At 42.2% G+C, this 24622-nt stretch overlaps 1 protein-coding gene across 1 annotated transcript in view; it reads left to right on the forward strand.

The window, feature by feature from the left end:
* The first annotated feature begins 2817 nt into the window (after positions 1-2817).
* The window catches only part of IGF2R (insulin like growth factor 2 receptor), a 57590-nt gene continuing 35785 nt past the window's right edge, over positions 2818-24622 (forward strand). Inside the window, exons 1-10 of the mRNA XM_069010706.1 lie at positions 2818-2935; positions 10720-10853; positions 16117-16241; positions 17909-18007; positions 18407-18536; positions 19537-19657; positions 21643-21760; positions 23274-23436; positions 23592-23772; positions 24511-24614. Of these exons, the coding sequence (XP_068866807.1) occupies positions 2832-2935; positions 10720-10853; positions 16117-16241; positions 17909-18007; positions 18407-18536; positions 19537-19657; positions 21643-21760; positions 23274-23436; positions 23592-23772; positions 24511-24614 (1279 nt within the window). The 5' untranslated portion in view covers positions 2818-2831. The remainder of the gene's footprint in view (positions 2936-10719; positions 10854-16116; positions 16242-17908; positions 18008-18406; positions 18537-19536; positions 19658-21642; positions 21761-23273; positions 23437-23591; positions 23773-24510; positions 24615-24622) is intronic.

Genomic DNA, 24622 nt, shown 5'->3' on the forward strand with positions numbered 1-24622 from the left:
AAAGAGTGAAGAATGCCACTCTAAACTTCTTCATTCTTTTGCCAGTAAACAACTTTGAGTTAGCTCTTACCAGGTAACTGAAATTAACTGTTTCTACACTGCCAGGCCCTGACACAGCAATATTTATATGTATTCTTAAAGTTACCAAGGTGAGCTGTCACATTGTCTTCAGTGGAGTCACTCATCTACTTAAATCTACACAAAGAAAATTTCACGGATAAAGCCCTAGTTGCAGAAACCCGGGCAGCTAAAAAGATCAGCAGCTACAGCCTGTCTGCCTGCTCTGCTGTCTGCAGTGAATTTCCTGGCTGATAAATTTTTAATTCAAGTTGGTAAGCAGAGACACAATTTCCACCGAGTCTTTTCTATTTGCACTGCTCTGTGTAGAGTGATACCAGTCCTGCCAGCAGAGCAGCAAAGTTTAAGAAACATAACCACAGAAATGGTATTCTTTTTGTCAACTGCTTTTGTCTTTTTGAGCCTTTGAGTTGGTGTAATCAAGCTTGTCTTTAAACTATACAGACTAGAGTCTTAAAAGCAGACAACAGGGATTCTTGGGTAATCAGATTTGGAGCTTTCAGGAATCCACGGAAGGTTAAAACAAAAGAGGAAGAATTGACAATAATCCATTATATTGTAGTAGAAAACTGTAGAGGACAATATCATTTACTCAGTCCCTTTCATTATTTCTTTTTCTTAGTTCCTCTCCCCCATCTGAAGCTGCTGGTGGTGTTTGTGCAGATATGCAGTGAGCCAAGTAAGTCAGGTGACAGGTACAGCTGCAAAAAACATAGCTTGCACAAAACAATCAGAATAATATGTTAACTTTCAGCCACAGCAGCATCTTTAGCCAGCTGACTGCCCTGCTGCAGAACTAATGCTACCATAAAGGTGGGTCATATCTGAGGAAAAAAGAGAGGAAAAGGAGATCACAGCAGTCTGGAATCAGGCTGAACTGCCAGAGAGGCAAATCTTCAGCGCTGTCTTAGTCTCATGGATGCCAGGGAATGGGGCAAGAAAAACTATTTCAGTTGTAGGCCTTTTTTGCTTTTTTATGCAAATGGCTTTTGGAAAGTGTTCATAATTAGAGAATAGGATTTCTTCACACAAGACAGCTGTCTGTTTAATGAGTGTAAGTTTTAGTTTTCTTTCACTCTCTCATCCTTATGCCTCTTACCACTCTCAAAGATACTTTTCTTCTTAACTGCCCTTTCACAAAAATTTACTGCTAATTAATTATCTCTTTTAAATCTTAATGTTGCAGTTATAATTTGCTAAGTCCTGGAAATAACTATGCAAGCTCCAGGCTGGATCGCTTTTCTCTGTAGTCCAGGAGGCAGTGGAGGTAGGACAGTGTGTGCTCCACTTCCTCCTGACAAAGCTGCTGCCTTGTGCAAGCCTCCCCTCCTGCCCTCTGTTTGAAATGGGGATAATTTCTATACCACACCAGCTTCCCTGCTGCAGCAATAACTCTTATAGCCAGAACCAACCACATCACTGTCTTTGCCTCCTCAGTCTTCATCCCTAATGGGTTTAGTTTCCTGATTTCACTGCACATTTCGAATAACTTTTTTAAAGCCCCATTTAACTTTTTCCAAACAGTATTTCTTTGACCCAACCACCACACCCCAGAATCACAGAATGGGTCAGGTCAGAAGGGAACACAGTGGGTCATCTGGTCCAACCTCCCTGCTCCAACAGGGTTGTCCCAGAACACATGGCACAGGATTGTGTCCAGATCATTCCTGAGTGTCTCCAGTGAGGGAGGCTCCACAGCCTTTCTGGACAACATGTTCCAGTGCGTGGTCACCCGCACAGTAAAGAAGTTCTTCCTTATGTTCAGGTGATGCCATGATGATTTTTTGCCTTTTCTTTTAAACCCCTTTTATACCTTTTTACAACTTCTGTATTCTTTAGTGCTTTTTGCCTACATTCTTGGGCTTGTTTGTCAAGCGAGGAGACTAAACATTTTAGAAGCTTCGTAGTTAGGGATCAGTGTGCCCCAGACCCCAAGGTCCTCTCCAGAACACATTCTGTAAACTAAGATAGAACCATCCAGGGGAAAGCTCCTCGGGGAGGGGAGCTCACTCGAGCCTCTCATTGGGGAATCTTTGATAGATATGCTAATTAGTAAAACCTATAGTGTTATACCAGATCTTTTGGGGGTGTGCATTGAGGTGCATTTGACCTGGATGTGTGCACCTAAGGATCCTTAAAATAAATACCAAGGTAAAATCCCTTTTCCTTCTTCTAATCGTGTCTGACTCTTGATTTTAAGACCAGGAAAAGGCATCACAGGTGGAACTTCCTGTGCATCAGTTTCTGCCCATTGCCTCCTGTCCTATTGCTGGGCACCACCAGAAGAGCCTGGAAACATCCTCTCGGCACTCGCCCTTAAGATACTTAAAGACACCGATGAGGTCTCTTCTCGTGGCTGACCAGGCCCAGCTCCCTCAGCCTGTCCTTGTTAAGAGTTGCTCCGGCCCCTTAATCTTTGTTGCCCTCCGCAGGACACGCTCCGGGACACTCCAACCCACTGGCAGTGCGTCCCACGGGCCGAGCCGCCACGGGCCGAGCCGCCGCGCCCCTCAGCCGGCGGGGCAGCAGCCACAGGCGCAGCCCGGGGCCCGCGGGTGTCCCGTGCGCGGGTGGCGGTGCGGCGGTGTCACCGCACGGGCTGCGGGGGACGCGGAGCGGCCCTGCCGGGGGGGCGGCGCGGCACCGCAGCGCCCTGCCCGCACATGGCGGCGGTCACATGACCGGGGCGGGGGCGCGCGACAGTCACATGACGCGCCGCCGGCGCCGCCTGACGTCCCGGGGCAGCCCGGCCCATGGCGCCCATGGCCTCGCTGCTCCTCGGCGCCCTCCTGGCGCTGCTCCCGCTGTCCGGGGCGGCCGCCGAGGCACTCCCCGGCTCCTACCAGGACTTGTGCAGGTGGACGGCCGCTGGGACGCGATGGGGCGTCTGGAGAAGGGCTGTACCTGGGGGGGGCGGGGGGGGGGGGGGTGGGTGTCTCTTGGTGTCCGTGCCGCTCCTGCCGTCCGCGGGAGCGCAGCACCGGGACTCCGCAGCGCGGGCCCGGTCGCTCCGGCTATTGGTCGCCCCTTCCGGGAAGGGTCAGGCCGGGGATCTCCGGGGGAAGCGGTGGCCGTGTTCCCGGGCGTGAGGCCGAGGCTGGTCCATGGCGAACGCGCAGTAGGACTGGGAGCCTGAGGGGCGGCTGAGGGGCCGGTCCCCTCCGGGACCTCTCTGCGTGGATCTCTGCAAATACAGGAAATCTGCGGGTGAGAGGATGAGTAGACTTGCTCTGTGTAAGTCGCCTGTGGTCAGGACTGCGCCTGTGTTCAGGGTAGTCTGAAAAACACGAAGTGTTGTTGGTTTGGAAGGGATGTCACTTGAGAGTTGGCTTCTTGCTGAGGACATCACCATGTGCCATTCAGTTATTTACAGGCGAGGTAGGAAAGCTTTCAGAAACTGCCACGTGGAGGTGTCACCATTATTCATGTCTTGACATTTTTCTGGTCTAACTTCAGCCGTGAATTTAGTCTAGCACCAATATCTTGCTGGTCTTAATTTCTAAATTATTTAGCCGGAATATGCAGGGTACATACACATTATTTCATTCAGTGTCATGTGAAGGCACCAATGTAGCAGACTGAATGTAACACTAAGGGCAGAGGTTGGATCTCTGGAGGGAATAGGCTGTCCACCTGGTAGAATCTGGGATATGATATTGTTAAATGTTGAAAAAGGGGGAAAAAAAGTAGGTTGGCTTGCAAGAATGACCCATGAGGGTGGCAAAAATTGGTTTTGTGGTTTTGTCAGATGACCACCCTAATTGCAGAATTGAGACAGAAATGAGAAACTATCATGTAGCTTCTGGAGGGAATTTAGCTACCCTGATGAGTGATTTTTGTTGTTAGTTTGTTTTTTGGTTTGTTTTTTTTAAACTCACCCTAAATTATTTGATTGTCAAGCAGTTCCTACTCTGAGAGTAGTGTTAAGTCCTGTCAATGTCTGTCTTTGCTTTGTTGTGGGTCTGTGACAAGAGGAATATTTGAGAGTGCTATGGAGCGACATGCAGTCTCATTTTGGATGCAAATTACTTAAGCTAGTTTCATTTTGTTGCGTGCAAGTGAAAATAATTTGCACAATCCGCAGGTTTCCTTTTAAGATGAACTGCTTCAAAAACATGCATTTGCTGTTGTGCCATGGCAGGGTAAAAACTGCTTGGAAGGACTTATGTCCAGTAATCTCTAATGGGTAAGAGAAGAAACAAGAACTTGTTGTCTGTTAGGTGGAAAGTCCCCAAGGAGTTCAGTGGTGAAGTGTCTTCTTGGGTATAGTTGCCAAAAAACTATACCAAGTGAGGAATGATGCAGGCAATGCAAACACTCTACTGGTGGAATTTTCAGCCAGAAGTTACAATGTTGGTGTGCAGGAGAAGTCCCTGACCGACCTATTTTTGTACTGGCTTAAGACAAGGTTTTTATTTGTTTTACAGCCGTTAAGAAAACAGTGTCCTGGGTTTTGTGTGCTGTGATAGGGCTGGTGAAACTGCAGCAGCTTCTGTGTCTGGTGTGTGAATGTCAAAAGGTGGGCAAAGAAGGAAACTGCTGGGGATTAGAAGAGGCACTGGCTTTCCTTTAAGTAAGAATAGGAAAGCTGTTTTGCCAGAAGGAGGAAAGGTGTCAAAACTGCTTTGCGCAAGAACTGTGGCATGAGGCTACTTAAACTTGAGTTGGAGGTTTTCATTGTTTTGTGTAGCCTTACTGCTGGTATGCTTGGATGGTCTGGGGAAGGAAGAAAAGCTTTCATTCTCTGAAACTTTGTCTAATGACATGGCTTCAGTCTCTGATTTTGTTATGCACTGTTCTTGTGTGCTCCGACAGCTGACTGTGCTGTCATGTGACTTGCAGTTGGAATTCTTTTTTTATCTTCTGTGTAGAGGTTTCTTCAGGATTGGTGCAATATGAGCACCTGGGAAAGAACACAGGGAACTGGTTGGATATAAGAAGTTACTAGCCAGTTTGGTCTCTGAGTTTTTCTTCTTCCCCTTATGTCTTTTGTGTTACAATGCAGGAAAAATTCTGGAATTAATTTTGTGACCTGTCATTCAAGTCCATCTACTTCAAAAGAAATCTTGAGAGTTTGGGTTCACTTTCCACATAACAATGCAGAAGTTGCTATGTAACTTTTCTTTATTTCTTAAAAAAAAAAAAGCAGAATACGTTTCGAGTGTGATGGTAGAGCAGCAGATACAAACTGCCTCCTCTGTGGGCTGTTTTGCCTGAAAATCTGTACTGGATGAGAGGTGATGTAATGACAGGTGATGTTTTTGCCCCCTTGCAAGGATAGGAACTGGTGCATAACTTCAATGATTTTTAGACTTGTGGATGTAAGGGAATCTCAAGCTGCTGTACAACACAGGATTGCTATTATGCAGACTTCAAATTTTGGGGTTGTAAGTCAATTCTGTTTTATGTTAAATGCATAGTTTTTAATAACACAACTCCTGCAGCTAACTGTACCTACACTTCTGTTCATTCAAACACTGTCTTTTCAGCCCTTGTTGTGAAACCACAACTGTGCTCATCTGTGCTGCTTGAAAACCGTGCAGTTAGCATTCAGCTTGGCCTTGGTAAAGAAGCACATGCTGAGTACAGAGAGGTGACCTTTAGGTGCACTCATTCAGCTCTGTTAAGTGCTTTGACATATTTAAGTGGGAGATGTCATAAATAAGACATTACTGGACCTATATACCGATGTGAGGTTGTGTCATGTCCCTAGGAAGCTGCCATTGTAGTGTCTGAATGTGATTTCTCAGCACATGAGCTGCCTTCTGTAGCTTTTGTGTACTTAAACTTCAAATTGCTACCCCTTTTCTTAAACGCTCTGTAAAATGGTGTAGTAGGTGGGGTTTAGAGTGCAGCATGAAAGACCAAATGTCTTCTGGATGCAAAAAGCTGAAGAGCTTGTGGTGTAGCTGTAAGTCTGTCATGCATGATGCACACGCAAGAAAACTTGCCTGAAGACACACAGTGTGCGTGGTAGTTGGAAAAGGGGACGGGTGAGCTAGAGCAGAATTAAGCATGGGTAGGGATGCATTAAAAAGCTCTTGAGGCATAGTGATGGCTGTACTTTGTGCCATTCAAGCTTGCATTTTCTGTAAGGAGAGTTTGCTTTGACATAGAGATTTCTTTACCATACATATTTATGTGAAAATAGTAGTCACATCTAATAGTGATTTCTGTGGCAAGTGAGCTGCAAGCGTCAAATTTGCAGTGGCCATCCTGGAAATTGTTCCTGAGCTTGTCTGCCTGAGATTGTGGTGGTTGAAACTGCTCATAAAGAGCTTTGGATACTCGTTTAATCTCTGCAATGTTCTGATAGCTGAGAAGCATCTGGGCACAAAATTGTGTGGATGCATAATCACATGTGGATCTGCTTTCCAACTCTGTGGTTGTAGGTTGCCTTGTCTCTCTGCCAGGTCATCTGTGTAACACCCCCTCAGCAGAATGAGCTATTTCAGTGCATTCCCCAGAGAGAAAATGCATGATTCTTTGCATCTATGCTTTACAGCTGTTTGGAGCAGGGTGTACTGTTCTTGCCAGCAGTCATTCCTCGGGTAACAGTTTGAGAACCAAAAAGTTTGAACTATTGTTAGGAGAATGGTGGCAGTAGTCTCTCTGGTGCTCTGCTGATTTGAAGTGGTTCACTAGTGCTCAGACTTCAAAGTGGCTCTGGCATTGGGATGCACATGCTATGACAAGTGTTAGCCTTCTGAACCTTGCTTGACTTCGGTGCCTCAACTTCTGATCACAAAGTAAACTAGGCTTGCTTTTCCCTTTCTTATGTTATTTTTTTCATATTCTCCTTTGATTAGTTAAAAAAAAAAAAAGCAGAGCTCTCACTCATTTGATGTTGCAGCTTGCTGAAAAGTAGATTAATTTACTTTTTTATGCGATTGCTTCGGTGTCTCAAAAACAAAGCTAGGTAACTGGAAAGGCTGACCTGCAGGCAAGGTTATTCTCAGTAACTCGTTTGGACCTTGCTTGCGCAACTGCTTTTGACAGTGGCCTGAGCTGGCACTGCCTCCTGTGCCTCCCACTGCTGGTGCATGGCCAGAGGGGGAACTGGCCAGGCTCAGTCCCCCCTCCACGCACATGCACCTGTTGTTTTTGCTAGTTAATTTTGAGAGAGGACAGTCCCTGGGCCCAGCTTGTGTCAGGTGCTTGGGCCAGCAACGCTGGCAGGAGACAGGAGCGCCTGCCCGGGGGTGGGGGGTGGTTGATGTGGGTGTATGTCTCATCCCTCTAATTGTGGGATAGCTCACAGTTGGGTTTATCAGAAAACAAGCGTCATGCTGTGGTTTCAGCAAAAATAACTGTTTGACAGTTTTAAACAGGGCAGATATTGTGTTTGAGCCCCAACCTTGAATTGCTCCAGAAATGGCCGTTTGAATGGTTTAATCTGTGAGGTATCATTTTACTGAGCTCCGTTTATCAGAGAATGCAACACGCCCCACCCTGTGATCATGGCTGTTGCTTTTAAAAGCTGTTGGTATAACAGCTCCCTAAACTAGCTCAACTGCATTGAACCAGGATAGCTTAAGCCCTTCAAACAAGATAACTTCGTCTGGCCCTGGCAAGGAGGTAATTACATCAGGCTTCACCACTGGTGGAGGTGAATGCTGAGCTAGCTGGAGGAAGCCAGTCCATGTGACTCACATGGTCAGGATGGGCAATGTGATTGCCAACAGATTGTTTCCCTTATGGATTGCAGTGGAGAGGTCAGCTTGTATCTTATTGGAAAGTAGAGCACATGCAACTTGAAACTGTTCCCAGGTACTGATTTAGTGCCAGGAATCTTACTTGTGTGAGAAATAATTCTTGCTTTTACTGCGAAAGTATTTTTCATCTCTCTGAGAACAGCTGCTTAGGCTACATCCAGGGTGCTGTTACTTGAATGAATAAATCCCACCTTGCTCCTCCCACACATAAAAAAAAAAAAAAAAAGAAGTCTCTGTAACATCCATGAAAGTAATACTACTCTGAAACTGCACTAGATTTTCACTTCTATGGGCCCCTGAAGTTGTAGTTTGGAACATGATTGAACATTGGATTTCCTACTCCTTTTGTGTGGACTGTTTTGAAGAGTTCCTCAACATTCCCTGTCCAGGGGCCTGTGACAGGGCAGAGGGAAGATCTGGCTTCAGTGGCTGCTTTGCTTCTGTTCTGTAAGCTGCTTGTCTTGTTTCTCTTTTGCTTCTGGCCTGTGGGTGAACTGACTTGAAGATGCTGATTTCCTCTGTTTCATAACATGTTAACATGGACTGGGGAAGCAAAACCTTAATCTTTGAATGATAATTAGTTGTGTGAAGGACTTAAATTCTTGTTCCATTCACAAACAGATTTTAACTTGCAAGTTCTCTATAAAAACCAACAACACACTGAAGAACACCCCAGCTTGATTAAAAACTTTGTGCCTTAATATTATATGTTACCTTTTTGTCATCTTCAAAGACCAGTCAAAAAAAAGAGTACCAGAGCCCTTGAGAAATTTTCAGTTCTCAATTTGAGAAATGCCAATTTTCTGGGGCTTCATTGTGAAGAAATTGGGTTTGGATTGAAATGCATTTTCTCCTGGATGTAAAACCAGTTTTGGTCTTTTGATGTTTTCAGAGCCATTGAAGATAGTCAGGTTCTTCTAACTTCTTCTTTTGTGTGTTGAAAAGCTTTATTTCACTGCTGAACTTTGGTTATTCTGTAGTGTAGCTAAATTCTCATCATCCTCCTGTATCGATACTGCCTTTCTTCACTTCAGAAATGCAACAGACTAGCTGAGAGAGCTCATCAGTATGATTGTAAAAGGTCAGGTCTGCCTGCTTATGAGGAAAGAATAATGGCAGGTATTTGTCTAGGATTGAGACACAGTCCTTGAATATGTAATTTTATTGGTGTTTTGGGTATGACTCAATACCTGGCAAGTTATTTTTGACCCTTATATTAGGATATAAAGCCTCAAATATAATAATACACTAATATATAAAGATTTTCTTTGTTTTTTCAGTTCACAGAGAATTCTCTTGTATTTGTACCTAACTTGTTCCAGCCATTAGCAGCCTGAAATGAACATGGCTGCTGTAGTACAGGGAATCCAAGAGCCCCATAGTCAATAACTAAAATGGAAAAGTATGTGATATCTTACTGCTGGCTCTTTGATTAGATCTGGGATGCACTGGGTTTGAGAGGAGTTCTCAGAAGATTTAAAATTTAAAATAAAGTAGCTGAACTGTTGTTGCCCCTTTCTCATCCAAAAACTGGACTTCAGAGCTGAACAGGAATGGTTTCTCCTCCTGGGGGGATCTGGAGTATGATAATGCTGAGTGGTGCAACACATATGACCTAGAGATTAAGACAAACAAACCTGATGCATGAAGCTTCTTATCAACTGAGATTTGTACATTAAGACAAATGCTTCTGTGGGTCAGATAGGTGCACTAAATTTTGTGAGAGTTGTAAATAACAGGAATGTCTAATAAGTCACTGTGCTGTCCTCAGTTTTCTGATGTGATGATGAGTCTTTATTAATCTTACTGAGGTTTCCACTTGGGATAGAAGGGAAGCTGCGGAATCTGTTATCTTGCAAAAATCAAGTGTCCAGAGGATGCAGGCTGCTGCCAGTGCCAGAAGAGGGGTAGCTGAGCCCAGGTGACGGCAGATGTTTATTGAGCTGTGCTTTTTTAACAGAGTTTGGCCAGAGTGCCCTGATAGTAAGCCAGGCTGTCTAAAGAGCTCCTAGGTGACCTGGGGCTGCCTCAAAACTGAGCAGTACTGTGTCATGTGACTGACCACATTTTGCTGCAGTCCTAGTGCCTGCTGTGAGGGGAAGGAATCCTTGCTCTGCCTCTGAACTGTGCTGCATTTGATATTTTTCTGCTGTTGCTTGGATTTATTCCCAGTTATATTTAACCTGAGCTTCATGTTCCTTTCCCAGTTTTTAGACAGCTGGCTTTCTGATATGTCTGTAGCTAGGTAGTGTGATCTTTCACTGAGTGTCTTGTGAATAGCTTTGCTTGGTTTGCAGCTTTTTACATCACCCTTCAGAAACTGTTCTATTGAGATATTGAGATACTGAGGTGTACTTATATATATATATATATATATAATACCTTAAGGTGCAGCTGGGCCCTAATATGTACTGTTAGTGTCTTTTGGTCTGAATACCGTAAGACTCTCAACCGCAATTTTGACCCTGAAGCTGGGTGGCTCCACTGCAGGATGAGACTGGCTGCTCTATTCCACTTAGACTTAGCACTTCTGCCACTGTTGTTGGGCAGAATACTAAGGTGCAATAGTGTCCAGCCTGCCAAAGACATCAGAAATGTATCAGGTTGTCAAGGATAATATATCACAGGTGATGATCCTTAGTCAGAGCGGCCTTCACAGAGGTTTGATGGGGAAGAATGGATGATTGGATGTTCAAGAAAGGGAAAAATGGATTTGATATTACGTTCCACAAGTGGTTAAATCTGTTTTGCTCTTAGTCCCAACAAAATAGCAATTATTTCTGGTATTTACAAATATAGAACAGAATGGGAATTTAAGTTAGTGGTGCTCTTAGCCTTCAACTTGGCTATTTCAGGGACTGGTATCTAGGTGATATGCAATTCAGACAACTTCAATACCAATTGACAGGCATTTTTGTCTTTTCAGTTACACTTGGGAAGCAATTGATGCAGACAAAGAGGTGCTTTATAAAATAAATTTCTGTTCTGGTGTTGAAGAGTGTGGAAGGACAAGTGCAGTCTGTGCATATGACATCAAAAAGAAGACCTATCTGTCTGTAGGTAAGTAAACAAGTGTCTTGTAGGTAGTTTAGAGCAATGTTAATGGATGGTCTTATAACTATTACAAACTTTGATGTGTTAGCAAAGATTTCTTTCTTTTCCCCATCTTGGAACAGTGTAAAACTTTGTTTTGTTGCAGATTTACTGGGGAGATTTGGTGAAACATGATCTGATTGTAGATAATCGCTTTATGGAACTGTGAAATCTTATGGTCTAGTTAACTGTAATCTAGTGTGAAAGTATGCAAGGCTATCTCAAGTAGCATGAGTGCATCTACCTGTGGCAGGATATGGACTGTGTACAACTTTGTAACACAGGATAGAGCTTAAGTTACAGCTCTAAAGTATACTCAGCCTGGCCTGATGTAATATCAGGTCTTTGTTCAGAGGCAGGTTACTCTCTGTAATGCAGTCTTGGGAGTACTGCTAAGTGTCCTGGGTGTCGTCTTCAAGTTGTTCCACACAGAAAGGAAGTTAATTACATGCAGTTCTCTGGTTTTGGTTACACTAGTCAAATCTGGTCACGACTTCGGTAGTTCACAGCTGTTCTTGGTATTTTGAGGAGAGGTGGACTTGTGCATACTGATCTAAATATGAAACTGGCATATTCCTATACACATGCACTTGATTTCATCAGTCAGAAGCACCTTGTGTTCTGAACAGTATTTTTTCATGAGTTCATGTTACTTATTTTCATGGATGTTTCTCGCTTTCAAGGTGGCTTTTGTGTTTTGGCTAACAATAATATATGAGTACTGTTCAAGAGGCGGCTGATAGTTGACTGTTACTTCTAATATAATAAAGCAGTAGCTTTCTGAAGAGCAATATATCTTCAGACTGCTTCATAGTATCTGCAGATCTGAAGTCTGATTTAACATGTTTGCCAGTCTTGTCAGCCATTAGCAGATAGCTCTTACAAGAAGCTGTGAGTCTTCATTGAATTGCTTGAGCTTGAACTGCTGGAATATGGTGAGGACGAAGGTGTTTCTCATCTGTCAAATGTCATTTGTCACTGTCAAATGCCAATGTACAGCAGCTGGTCAGCTTCTATTCTCCCCACACCTCTCTATTAACAGTAGAGATACTTTGGTTTCAGTCTGTGCTTAATTGGTGCTTTTCAAACAAACTGTTAACGTTGGGACCCAGGCTTACAGAATCACTGAGTGCATGAATAAAGGTATATTGAGGCTCCAGAGTTTTCTGGGATGACTGGTTATATTGCATTTATATTGAAACTGCAACTGCATGTAGTGTAGCATCTACTCTGAGGAGCGTGGCATCTTAGAGCACTGGATGCTGTTATTCTTGTTGTATGTTTTAGGAATGAAACACATTTTTATTTCCTGCTGATGGGGGTCTCAGCTCATATGCCATTGAGGCTTCAGTTGCCTGTGGATTAGAAAAGAAAACAGCATCTAAGCGTCTGTTTTAACATGCTGCTTTGGGTGAGACTGGAATGTGGCAGGTGGAGTGAGATGGAGGAAGTCTGTTCTCGCCAGGGAAGTGTGAGAACTAGAGGCTTGTGTAGGTTTTGTTCCACACTTCTTGTGGAAAAAGGAAGGGAGAACAGAGCTGGGTGATGACTGAGCAGTATCAAATATTCCTCTGTATGCAAACCTTGAGTTCCTGAGTGCCTCAGTGGTACTGAGTGGAAGAGGATTTAGCAGTAGATGTACTGTGGTCTTGCTGAGGCAGTTTGAAGTGACTTTCAAGGGCTAAGCCACAAATCTTGTTCAAGTAGGATAGGTTTTTAACTACCCTGCAATAAAGTGAGAAATCAAGGCAGTGCAGTTAACATTGTCATTGAATTTTGCTTTGTTCTATTGGTCAGATTGTCCAGGTTTTGTTCTTGCTCATGCCTCTAGATGCCTTGGAGCTTCATTAGCATCACACTGAGTTTAGATCATGCTAATGGGTTTTCAGGCTTGTTTGTTAAAAAATAAAAAAATCACTCCTAGTGAGAAGAGAGGAATCTCTTTGATCCAGGTCTAGGCAGGTATAGATTCCCAGTTACCTAAACCAGCTAAACCACATACTTGTCTTCAAGCAATCCAGATGACATGAAGTTACCTGTATGCCAAAGATGAGGGCAGCTGAAGGACCTTTATATGGGGGAAGAAGGGCAATTTGTCAGCTGATAAATTTTGTTGAGTTGTAAGCTTTCTTCAAATATGGGCTTAGTCAGTTCTCTTTGTTCTTTCAGAAAAAAAAAATCAGTGTAAACAATTGATTTGTTTTTTAAATACCAGCTGTGCAAGGGATGGCAGCTGTAGGACTGTTTGTTGCTCCCAGCTTTAAGAGGTGTTAAGGCCATATGCTCCATGGCAGTAATCAGTCTGTGTCCCAGGGAAGCCTTGTGGATAATGTTAATTGTGTGTCAGTGTGATGTACCAGGGTTTTCTCCTCTGCACTTCTATTAATCCTAGAAGTTTTCAAGGGTAGGCAAACATTTAGTTCATGAACATCAGTGAGGATGGAAATAACATGGTAGTTATTTAACTTTTTAACTTACCATGACACCTAGTGACTCTTGTGCCACGTAGTTGGACTACTCCTAGAAAATGGAGATACTACTTTAAGTGTTTGTTAACCTGATGGTGAAATGTGCACTTTGTCCAGCTGCAGTAGGATGAGTGGACATGAAATGATAGCTGCCACCTAAATGCTCCTTTCTTCTGGACAACTGATTGGATGTCTTCCATGATCGCTTTTTTTCCTGATAAGTAGCTAAACAGATGGAGTCAGTGAGCAGGAGGTGTTGTGAACAGTGCCTTTGATACTGATTTAGCACAACTGTGCTATATGAAGTAGTTGCTGCTAAATTTTGTGAACAGTACTAGCTGATTTGTAGTGTGTTGCTTTGTGGAAGGAACACATCTCTGAAGTCATGAAGAAAGATGAGTGATTGTTGTAGAGGGAGCTTAATGTTGCAGTAAAGGTGGTTGCAGCTCTGGAAGGAAGCTGATCATTTGAGGGGTTGATATCCCTTGCTCTGTGAGCAAGGGTGTGATGAGGCATGTGCCACTGAAGAGACTCTTGTTAAAACATTTAGCAAGTTCCCAAACTAATCATAAGCATGCAAGGGGGAAGAGAGCGTGCCTATTGGCTTGTAGCAAACAAGATATGCTGGCTAAACTTTTTTCTTGAATATTACTTTAACTGAGAAAATTGGAATCAGCTCACAAGTGCCTTTAAAGCCATGTACTGTGTTTTTAGCACTGAGAGAAACTAGTGCTTACAGAGTGCTACGTCCTCAGATTGTGCTGCCATAAGTTCCCTGCTAAATGGAGGCTTGTAGCTGTGTACACTTATAACTGGAGAGGTTTTAAGTCATGTGCATATGGTTACTATATACATCTCTTGCCTAGAAAGTTGTGTTGGCTTCCTTCTGCTAATCTGTGGAAGTAAAGAGGATACCTTGACAGTATCTTCTAAGCAATGATGTGATAAGTAAAACTCTTGCTCTCAAAGCAGTATGTAGCTCTTAGGTTTGTGAGAGCTGCATGGCAACTTGGCTAGCGTCAGTTCTGGAAGCTGTAAAACCTGAAGATGGCCTTTTGATAACACAGGAAATATGAAAGGCACAAACCACATGTATCATCTTTCTGCCCAGTTTTTTTGACTTCTGCTCCTCTTGGTCTCTAGACTGTATTACTTGGGTGCAGTGTAGTTTTGCTCGCCTTGAGTGCGGAGATAACAGGCTGGGCAAAGTTCCAACAAGTTTTTAAAATGAAGCAACATTTGGTGTAGGTGCAAAGCTAGCTATCTGCAATGATTACAGATTTGACTTGCTTTCTCCCTAGTGTAGACATGAACTAAAATGGAAAGGGGGAAGCTGATCAATACTCACACTTTATAGCTTTTTCTATAGTTCAAACCAAACTTGTTGCAGAATTAAAATCTACTTACCAAAAATAAAAAAAAAAGAACAAGCTGAAGTCAGCATGTAAGATCTAAAAGGGGTTGGTGTTTAATATTAACCAAAATGGGCTTTAGCAGGAACATTTCAGTGACCTGAACTGGTGCTCATCATGACTTGAAATGTGCTCCACCTTTCCCCTTCATGTCAAGTGCTGGGAAGGAGAGCAATGTGCAGTGACAAAGCACTGACCTTACTCTTCATGCAGCATGTGACCTGTGTTAAAGGAGATGGGAGATGTGGAGGATTTGCACTGAGGCAGTGGATCTATGCTGGGTTTGTCTGCAGACAGTGCCAGGTGCACAGGCACCAGTGTGTTCTTCATTAAGTAGATTAAAGATTAAGTGGAGCCAGCAATGTGCACCTGCAGCCCAGAAAGCCAGCTGTATCAAAAGCAATGTGGCCAGCAGGTCGAGGGAAGTGATTTTGCCCTTCCTTTCTCTCTGGTGAGACCCCACCTGGGCTACTGGATCCAGTTCTGGAGTCCTCAGCACAGGAAGTCCATGGACCTGTTGGAGCAGGTCCAGAAGAGGGTCACAAAAATGCTCACAGGGCTGGAGCGCCTCTCCTGTGAAGACAGAGTGAGAGAGTTGAGGTTGGTTAGCTTGGAGAAGAGAAGACTCCAGGGAGACCTTATTGCAGCAGTCCAGTGCTTATAGGAGGCTTATAAAAAAAAGAGGATGGACTTAGAGGGCCTATAGTTACAGGACAAGAGGTAATAATTTTAAACCAAAGGGGAGTAGATTCAGACCAGATATAAGGAATAAATTTCTTTATGATGCAGTTGGTGAGACACTGGAACAAGTTGTCCAGAGAGGTTGCAGATGCCTCACCCTAAAAATGTCCAAGGTCAGGCTGAACAGGGCTCTGAGCAACTAATCTAGTTGATTATGTCCCTTCTAAACAAAACCATTCTATGATAGACTCTCTCATCTTGTGCTGATGCTATTATTATAAATGGTATAGAGGCTGAGAAACTGATAAATAGAGGCCGGTAGGAAGAAGGAGTGAATTGTGATTGAAACTAGTTGGTAGCAGCTTTCCTTGTTCCTAAGGAGGCGACTAGTTTGTAGTAGCACCTGCTGTTGTACTTTTATTTTAAAAAGTGTTTGCTAAAAACCTTTAAGAAATTAGAAGTGTGATTAGAGATGTCAAACACTATCTTAACTTGGATCTGGTCTTCCAAATCAGAAGATCCACAAAGATCTTCAGTTGCACTGTCTTCAAGTGGACTGGTGTGTCTTGTGCTGCTCAGTGGTTGAAACTAGACCCTGTCTGTTGAGCTTCTGTGAAGGCGTTGTGTTATAACACCCTTTTTTCCCCCCCTCTCATTTTTAAACCTTAGGTGACTTAGCCTTGCTAAAAGTTTCTGAAAGTCTTCTGGAGCTCAACACTACACATAGCTGCTTGCAGCAAGGCAGTGAACACCAAATTCAAAGCAATATTAACTTCCTGTGTGGGAAAACACTGGTAAGTCTAAATAATGTGCTCTTATCTTCAGTGGAAATGGCAAGTAGTTCTGACTTACTTTTTAAGGAGACTTGCTGTACTTTTGGATGCACTGATTACTGAACTTCATAGCTTAAAGAATAGCCAGTTATGTTTTACTGTTGAGGTCATGATTTATTGTGGCTTTCAAAATTCAGTCCCAGTAGAAAATAGTTGCAGGTCTGCAGCTTAGCTCTGGTTATGGGCTCTTCTTTGTCTCTAATGATTTTACGTGGTTTGCACTGTAGTATTTTATTAGTTTAATATGGAGGAATGAGTCAACATTGTACAGGGTGCCATAACAATGCAAGCTGTTGTTTAATTGTTGGCTGTGCCTGAGCTGTGGACCTGGCATGACTGTTTAATAGAACAGTATTGAAGAAAATGACTGACCTCTGTTGTGGGGCAGCATAGTTGACAACAGTAAGCCTTAGGCTTGGTCTGCACATTGTTGAACTAACAGTGCTCATACAGCCGGCTGGGCTTCTGAGGAAAATAGTTGTTTTTGAGGCTGAAGTGTGATTGGAGATCTCTGAAAAGTTTCTGGGGGCTTGTGTGCATGCAGTTCACTCCAAAGTGCTTTTGGAGTTACACCCTCCACACACTGAATAGATACAACAGATTGTACAGACTGTGATCAGGTCACATATTTGTGTATCTGGGAGAAGTATTTATTGGTGCTCCTGTTGGCACTGACACTGCTATGCACAAGCCCTCTTGGAAATCCACCCAGCTCAAACAAAGTGCCAGTGCAGCAGAGACTTAAATGCTTCTTGTTCTGTTTCAGCAGATGACTCATTAAACTAAATTAAAAATTATTGCTCAACTTCAACTGTAACAGCAGATCATACTGATCTTCAGACTTCTTCTAGTTAGCTCAGTTCTGATACCTGTTCATCACATGACATAGTAAAAGGATTTTGTAATAGTGTCTGGAAAAACTTGTTTCCTCCCCTTTTATGGCAGGGTTAAATGAGAGAGGGAATCAGTTTATGTATGCTAAAGTGCTTCTAGCTCAGGTGATGGAGGGCAAAGTGAAAAACTGTTGTCTTTTCACTGAGAGCCATTCAGTTGAACACCCAGTTCTGAACCATGGTAGAACCCCCATCTTGAAATATATACAAATGTGTATAACATGAGCCTATAAAAATGCACAGCTAATGTCAGGGATATTCTTTCTGTGTAGCAGAAGAGGCTGCTAATCAGTTGTTATTAAAGGGTAAAAGACAGGGAACTGATACACCATGCATTGCCTCACTGTGTTAGCCTATTTATATGCATTTCTATTGGTGTCTTCCTTTCTAGTAAGCAGATATGGCTGGTGCTTCTGTCATTTTCAGTTGGCACAGAGAGCACTTTTAAAGGATGGAATACAGTTACTGTGTATTAGGACTGGCACATGATAATTGGAGTATTGGTGCACATGCAGACTAAGGATTTGGCATCCTGCATCTTCCTGAGTTGCCCAATAAAGCTGTTACGTAACAATCTTGCCGTTAACAAGTGCCATTAAGAAGCTGTATGCCCTTGTTCTGTGATGTGCTGTATTGGTTTTTTTTTTAATCTCTTGAATAAACTTCTTAATGTCTACAGGTGTAAAATAAAACCAGTCTGTTTTTCAAAGAATAATTTTTTTTCCATTTAAATAGGGTACCCCTGAATTTGTAACAGCAACAGAGTGTGTGCACTATTTTGAATGGAGGACCTTTATGGCTTGCAAGAAGGACTTGTTTAAACCTGTGAAAGAGGTAATCTATGTACTATCCATGCAGAAGTTACTCTTCACATACATGACAATTTTACTCTAATTACCTGCCCCCACCCCAAATTAATCTGAACAACCTCCATGAACCTATGTTTTCCATAGGTGTGTAAAGCTTATATGTTGGAAGTTGGTGGAGATGAGAATTTTAAATAACTTTTCAACCTTTTCTGTGCATTGGATGGATATTTATAGTAAAACTCTTCTAAAAGCTGGAGCAGAAGAGTCTGACTTTGAATGCCTCCTTTTAATCAGCACGTCTAACTTTGAGCTTCCAGAAGTAAAAAAACTTTTCCACATATTAACTGGGCTTCATATATGCCTGTTCGTAACTTCCTCCTACTTGTGCATGGTTTGCATGTAATTTTTTTTTGTGTTGTTCTAGGTCCCTTGCTATGTGTTTGATGAAGATTTCAAGAAACATGACTTGAATCCTCTCATCCAAGTTTCAGGATACTATTTGGTGGATGATTCTGATGACGATTCCTTGTTCATAAATGTCTGCAGGGACTTAGGTTTGAATGGTTGCTTATGTCACCTGTCAGTGTGTAAATTTCTTGTTGTGTGATTCTTTTCTATTGTCTCCATTAAGGTTGTCCTATGTCCAAAGATCAGTATTTCAAGACTTAGATAATTATTTCAAGCTCCCTAGCCTCCAAGTATTGAGGTGTTCAGAGTTATGCCCCTTCTGCAGGGGCAAGTACTGTTAGTACAGTTTAAGTCGCTTTTTCTCAGTGGGAGGGTGCAGTTTGTCTTGTATCTGCATTTGTTTGCTGCCAAATAGGACGAATATTTTTCATAGGGCTTCATGTGCTCTAAATTTATTCCTTTGGACACCAGGTTGTTGCCTAGTTCCTGATGAATGTCCTGAGGTACATCTAAAAAACTGTTAGGTGCTTGCCTAAGTACTGGTGCACCTTCTTCTCAGTTGAGAGCTATATGCATAAGGAATTAAACCAGCAAAATCACACATTTGAAACTTGCTGAAAAGCTTAGTTTAGCTATATATTCCTACTGTGTTTTTTACTCTGCAGTTAAATATGTGTTTTGTGCCCCTGTTAAGGATTTAATACTTCCAATTCTAGTGAGAGGTCTATTCTTTTAAACATCCCACTAGTGTGAAACTTTTGCTGACAGCTTTGAATCAGATGGTTAATAAGAAACAAGGGGGTAAAACCTTCCCTGTAAGGAGGGGTTACCCTTTACTTGGTTATGGGAAGAAAAAGAAATACTTGGCACAATATTAGAAGTTTTCAAAGCCCTGTGTATTCAGCAGCTGTACTAGCAACAAGCTGCATCTACTTTGGCAGGAAAGATGAATTAGCTGTCCCCAGCCAGGGCAGCATGAATTACCACAAGCACTCCAGGTTTTGTCTTGTCAGTTTCACATTCTAATGTAGCCCGTTTTTTAGAAGTATTTCTAGAAGAACCCACAGATAAAATGGCAAGATACTTCAGGTAGAGCAGGGCCTAGAAACGGAGTCCTATAACTTCTTTTCTATGTGCTATAACCAGGAACTTCAAGTGGAGAGACCAGAAAGTGCCCCACTGGCAGTGCTGCTTGCTTGTTACATGAAGGTGTGGCATATGATGTTGGCCATCCAGAGGAGCAGCTGAAGCTTCAAGGCAAAGACAGGTATGTAATTCTTGTGGGAATACTTCTGTGGACACTTCAGTCGTCTGGCCTGGAAACAGCACTCTTGGTAACAGATGAGTCTCCTAAAATTTAACATTAATACCTCTTCAGTGTTGAAGCATTAGCAGAAAAAATATTCAAATACTGTCAGAGCAGTCTGTCAGGCATTCTGTGGTACCACCATAACAGATCAAATTTTCTCCTTTTTGTGAGAGACTCCTTTTTACAGTTGCAGAACTCTCAGAAGCAAGGGGTGATTGGTACTCTCTGCCCATAAGCAGTAGGGTAAGATTTAGTCCTGTCTGCCTACTGTCTGAGGGCCCACAGGGTAAATGCATTTGGCTCACTGTGGATTTATGCACTGTATTTGGCTCACTCTACTCTTCAGAAGTACTTTAAAAGTTGAGAATAGGACCAGATGTTGCCTTTCTGTTTTTTTGGGGTTTTTTTTGCCTTAATGAATTCTTAACAGAAGAAGTAGATAAGCAATGCAAGACTTAGTGTTCCTTGTGGTGGTAGAGCTGGAATTACAAGAAACTTTTCTTGATGATGCTTCTATTTACTGCCTTTTATACTGTAAGTATAGGTTGAAGTAAAAAAAAACCTAAACCAACAAAACAACAAAAAACACTCTAAACAAATAAAAAAAAGAATGAACCAACCAAAAAGACCCCCAAAAGCCACCCCACCACAAAAAACTCCACCACCAGCAGAAGCAAACCATAATCAAACAAAAAAACATGTTAAAACGCCACCCAAACAATCTAATGGGGCTTAGGGAGCTTACTTAACATGCTGATGTTTCTGAGCTTCAGGTCATCTGAGCCTGCTTGCCTTGTCTGTAGGGTCAATAGTACCCCTGTTGACTTCTGCAGTACTCTTTGTTTCAGATGCCAGCTGAAGAAAACAAGCAGAATAAATTAGTAATAGGGAGGTTCTGACCTATCTGTGGTACAGCTGAGGGTTTTATTTTAGTTTACAAATGAAATTGTTAGTTCTTTGTTGCAGGGCTTTTTCCCCCAGCATGAAACAAGTGACTGAGCTGTTCTTTGCCAAGGCAGTAGCTTACATCTGAGGAAGCACAAGCTTGTTTTCATACTGAAGTGCAACTAGTAGTGCTCTAGAAAAGTGCTAGGCAAGCAAGCTTACCCCTGCTAGGGTTGGAGAGCTCTTCATTGCTTCAGGAATATTCACTGTATGTGTTCTATCAGACTAGGGTGGCCTGGGAAGGAGTAAGGTGATTGGATATCTGTGTCCTGAGGTACAGAAGGGTCAGCTAGAGGTGTGGCTTATCTGAAGCCAGAATGTCTCTGCTCTGGGAGCTGTTGTCTTCTGCCTGTTAAACTGCATAGAATAATAACGCATAGCTGGGAAGTTGTGGTGATCTTCCTGTTCTCTCATCCAAGTCATCTTGCTATTTGTCCCTCCCTGTCAGATAATTACCATGTCTTATTCTCCTACTCTCACCTGATCTGACCCAGTTGCCTTGCTCCTGTCAGTTTCCTGATGAGTTCATTTTGCTGTTAATTCTGGGGGCAGAATGGGAAGAGTTTATACATAGAGAAATGGTAAAGTATAGGAATCTGGCAAAACCTGAGTGGGTATTACTTCCAAAACTCACAAGAACTTTTGCCACAGCTGCTCTCCAGCAGCAGTTTTGAGAGCAAAACTGCGAGTGTTCCTGTGACTATAGCTTAAATTCTTGGTATAATATGGGTTACAAGGCAATCAGCATAGTCTTGAGTAGGGTACCAGAAGACACTGTATTAAGTCATTTTGCTGGGACTGTTTTAATCTTTATTTTTAATTAATTTTAAGATTAAAGGAATGAGTACCTTATAAAAGTTAAGTTGCTTTCAGGAGCAGGGCTACATTGGTATATTCTGCCTGAGAGTCTAGCAAATATTGAGTGTTTCAAGAATATCCTTCTTCTGTACGGTGCAGCGTCTTAATTGTCTTTTTGGTTTGTTATTTTCTATTTCTAGGCTTGTATTGAGTTATGAGAGACAATACAAGCACGATGAAGAAAGTCCAGCCTTCTGCCTAGGCCATAATCCAGCAGTCACAATCACTTTTGTTTGCCCATCAAAGAGGGGAGAAGAGGTAACTTCAGTGTTTTACTCTGTGTTAACTGGTTGGTTCTAACTTTTTTGTGCCTTATCTTTAATTTTTATTCAGGCCTGAAGAAAGCATAAATATTCTTGGCTTGTAGCTTGTGAAGAGTGTGAGATTCTAGATATGGTCTTTAAAGTCTTCTAGAACTTAAGAAGTAACAAGAACTTGAAAAAAATTTCCCCAGGAGTGTGTTGTCTCTTGTATTGGTGAATTTGGTTGTCCCTTTAAAGGTTCAAGGCTTTTTTCTAAGCATAGGATGGGCTTGGTGTAGAGTTAATCCTTGGCATAGAGCTTTGCTTACTAATGAGCACTCTTCCTCTTCAGTCAGGATGGCCGTGCTTAGAGCTGTTGTGTGGTACTTGGTCTCTATTAATCTGTTCTTCCTCAGGGGAAAAATAGTAGCTAGTAAGTGTCATTGAATGGCAAGAGTCTGTCTTTTACTAAGCAGGCTCCTGAATTATTTTTAACTTCAAATAAAAGTTAAGTGTAGTGTTAAGCAACAGCTCAGTCTATGTAGGACACTGTCTTAGCCTAACTTGAATGCAGTGTGATGGTCACTTCGATGTGATGCTGGGTAATTTCAGCAACCTACACTCCTTGAATTGGGCTGAAGTGACAAATGCTAATGCTCTACCATTTCAAATAATGATGCTTTTCATTGCAGGTTAATGAGGAGGGAACTCTTGTCTGGGTAATTCTTGGTTTAATGTTTAGTCCATCATCTGTCCTAGATAGGTACCATACTTAACTCTCATTGCTGCAGAAACAAACCCGACTCTTGTCTACTGTCACTTTGTACTACCTTGCTATAGCTATGCACTCTTGTAGTATGGGAAATAATTACTGGTGATACTTGTGCCTGTAACTGACCTGATACCTGTGTATCTGCCAGTTGTTCCAGTGGATGGCAGAAATGCAAATTTATGAAACAATTTGAATTTCTAACGTCTCACTTTGAAGTGAGGAAAACCAAGACTGCTGCTTCTCCTGGATGTGCAAAAGTATTTCACTACTGTCAGATGAAAACTCATCTGTTGAAGTGTTGGCTTAAAGAGTTCTCAAATGTCTGTGTCTTGATTTGGACCAAGGGAATCAAAGTTGCTAAAACACCAGTGCCTAAAAGTCTACTTTGCTTTCGGAGAACATTTGATCTCTATTCCCTGTGCTGAGAACTTCTCAGAGGCAAACACAATGCAAGCTTAGGCCATTTGGATTTTTGCATCTTTACTTTTCCCAACACATTAAGGAAAAGTACTTTTTAAAGTACTGTTGCTTCTCCTGTCCTGCTGCTAATGTCTGATGCTTTACTTCTGCATAGACTTGTAATAGTTTGCCACATCACTGTAACACCCGTTTCTGAAAGGCCAGAAACAATGTTTGCACATCTTATGTAATTTAGTGGTGAAGTAGTTGTTACTGATCTTAAAGGAATGTGATACTGTTGCTTGCATATTTCAAGTAACTCTACTTATAACTCAAATTCTGTTCACTTCTGTATCAGAGTGCAGGTCCCAAACTTACAGCAAAAACAAATTGTCGCTATGAAATTGAGTGGGTTACTGAATATGCCTGTCACAGGGATTACCTGGAGAGTAAGAGCTGTCTTCTGACTAATGAGCAACATGATATTTCCATTGATTTAAGTCCACTTAAACAATTTTCAGGTAAGCTCAATATTTTTCTTTTGTGTTTGTGGTTGTTACTAGCCAGTTTTGTATTTCCATATTTAGGGGCAGAAAAAATGTCCTCTGTAGATATATGGAGTTTCATGTCTGTCCTGATGTGTGTTAAAACACTTTTTTGTTTGTTATTCATTCAGAGTATGTCTCACCCTATTTTGCCAAAGATGACAAAGAGGAGTATTTCTATTACTTGAATGTATGTGGGAAAACCACTGCAGGTAACTGCAAGGACGGTACACAATATATTTCATCTTGCCAAGTAAAACGTTCAAATAACCAGAAAAAAGTGGCAGGAAGATTTGCGAACCAAACCCTAAGGTGTGTAAGTGCTCTTTAGCCCTGCTAACTGGTCTGACTGGTCTTTGTTTTCTGCTTTGATGCTTACTTGCTTATCATGTAACCAATAGTTGATACAAAATGCAAGCATTTTTGCTCACTTTTTTGTTAGAAAAACTGTAACAGTATACCAGGATAGCATTAGCAAACAGAGGCACTGGTGAGGTTGGCAGAGGCCATTGTGTAGAGAGGAAGACTTCCACTGACCTAGTTGTCCCAATTGCAGATTGTGCTGTACTGCCTATTGTCCTCCTTTTTTCATGTTTTACATGTAAAGTAGTATCAGAAGAAGCTGATTCCCAAGTGGTACATAGGGACAATAGTTTGCGTGAGATTGTAAAACAGAGATTAATTCATGTCGATACAATCTTCCATTTTGTCTGTGACAGATTTGTTGCAGTGATCTTCCAGGAAGTATGACTTCCTCCACTTGCAAAAACAGCCATGCAATAAACTAATGGGAAAAGATATTCCACCATATCTAGAGGAGCTTTAGAGCATTCTTTAAACTCTATAGAAATTAATGAAAAGTGATCAGAAAAATCAGGGGATGCAAGCCATCGTTGCTGTAGAAATGCCAGTATTGATGTTGAACTAGCATTTGTTTTCCCATGGAGTGAGACAATTAATAAATGAACAAGAATGTGACTTCTGTTATGTGAAGAGCACTGTGTGATTGTCTGACCCCACATTTCTATCTAAAACTGACTTCTTACCCAGATACTCCGATGGGGATCTCACTTTAATTTATCCGAACGGGGATACCTGTAGTTCCGGCTTTCAGAGAATGACTGTCATTAACTTCGAGTGCAATGAAACAGCAGGTGAGTTT

This window comes from Aphelocoma coerulescens, chromosome 3 (genome assembly GCF_041296385.1).
Source record: "Aphelocoma coerulescens isolate FSJ_1873_10779 chromosome 3, UR_Acoe_1.0, whole genome shotgun sequence".
Classification (NCBI taxonomy): Eukaryota; Metazoa; Chordata; class Aves; order Passeriformes; family Corvidae; genus Aphelocoma; species Aphelocoma coerulescens.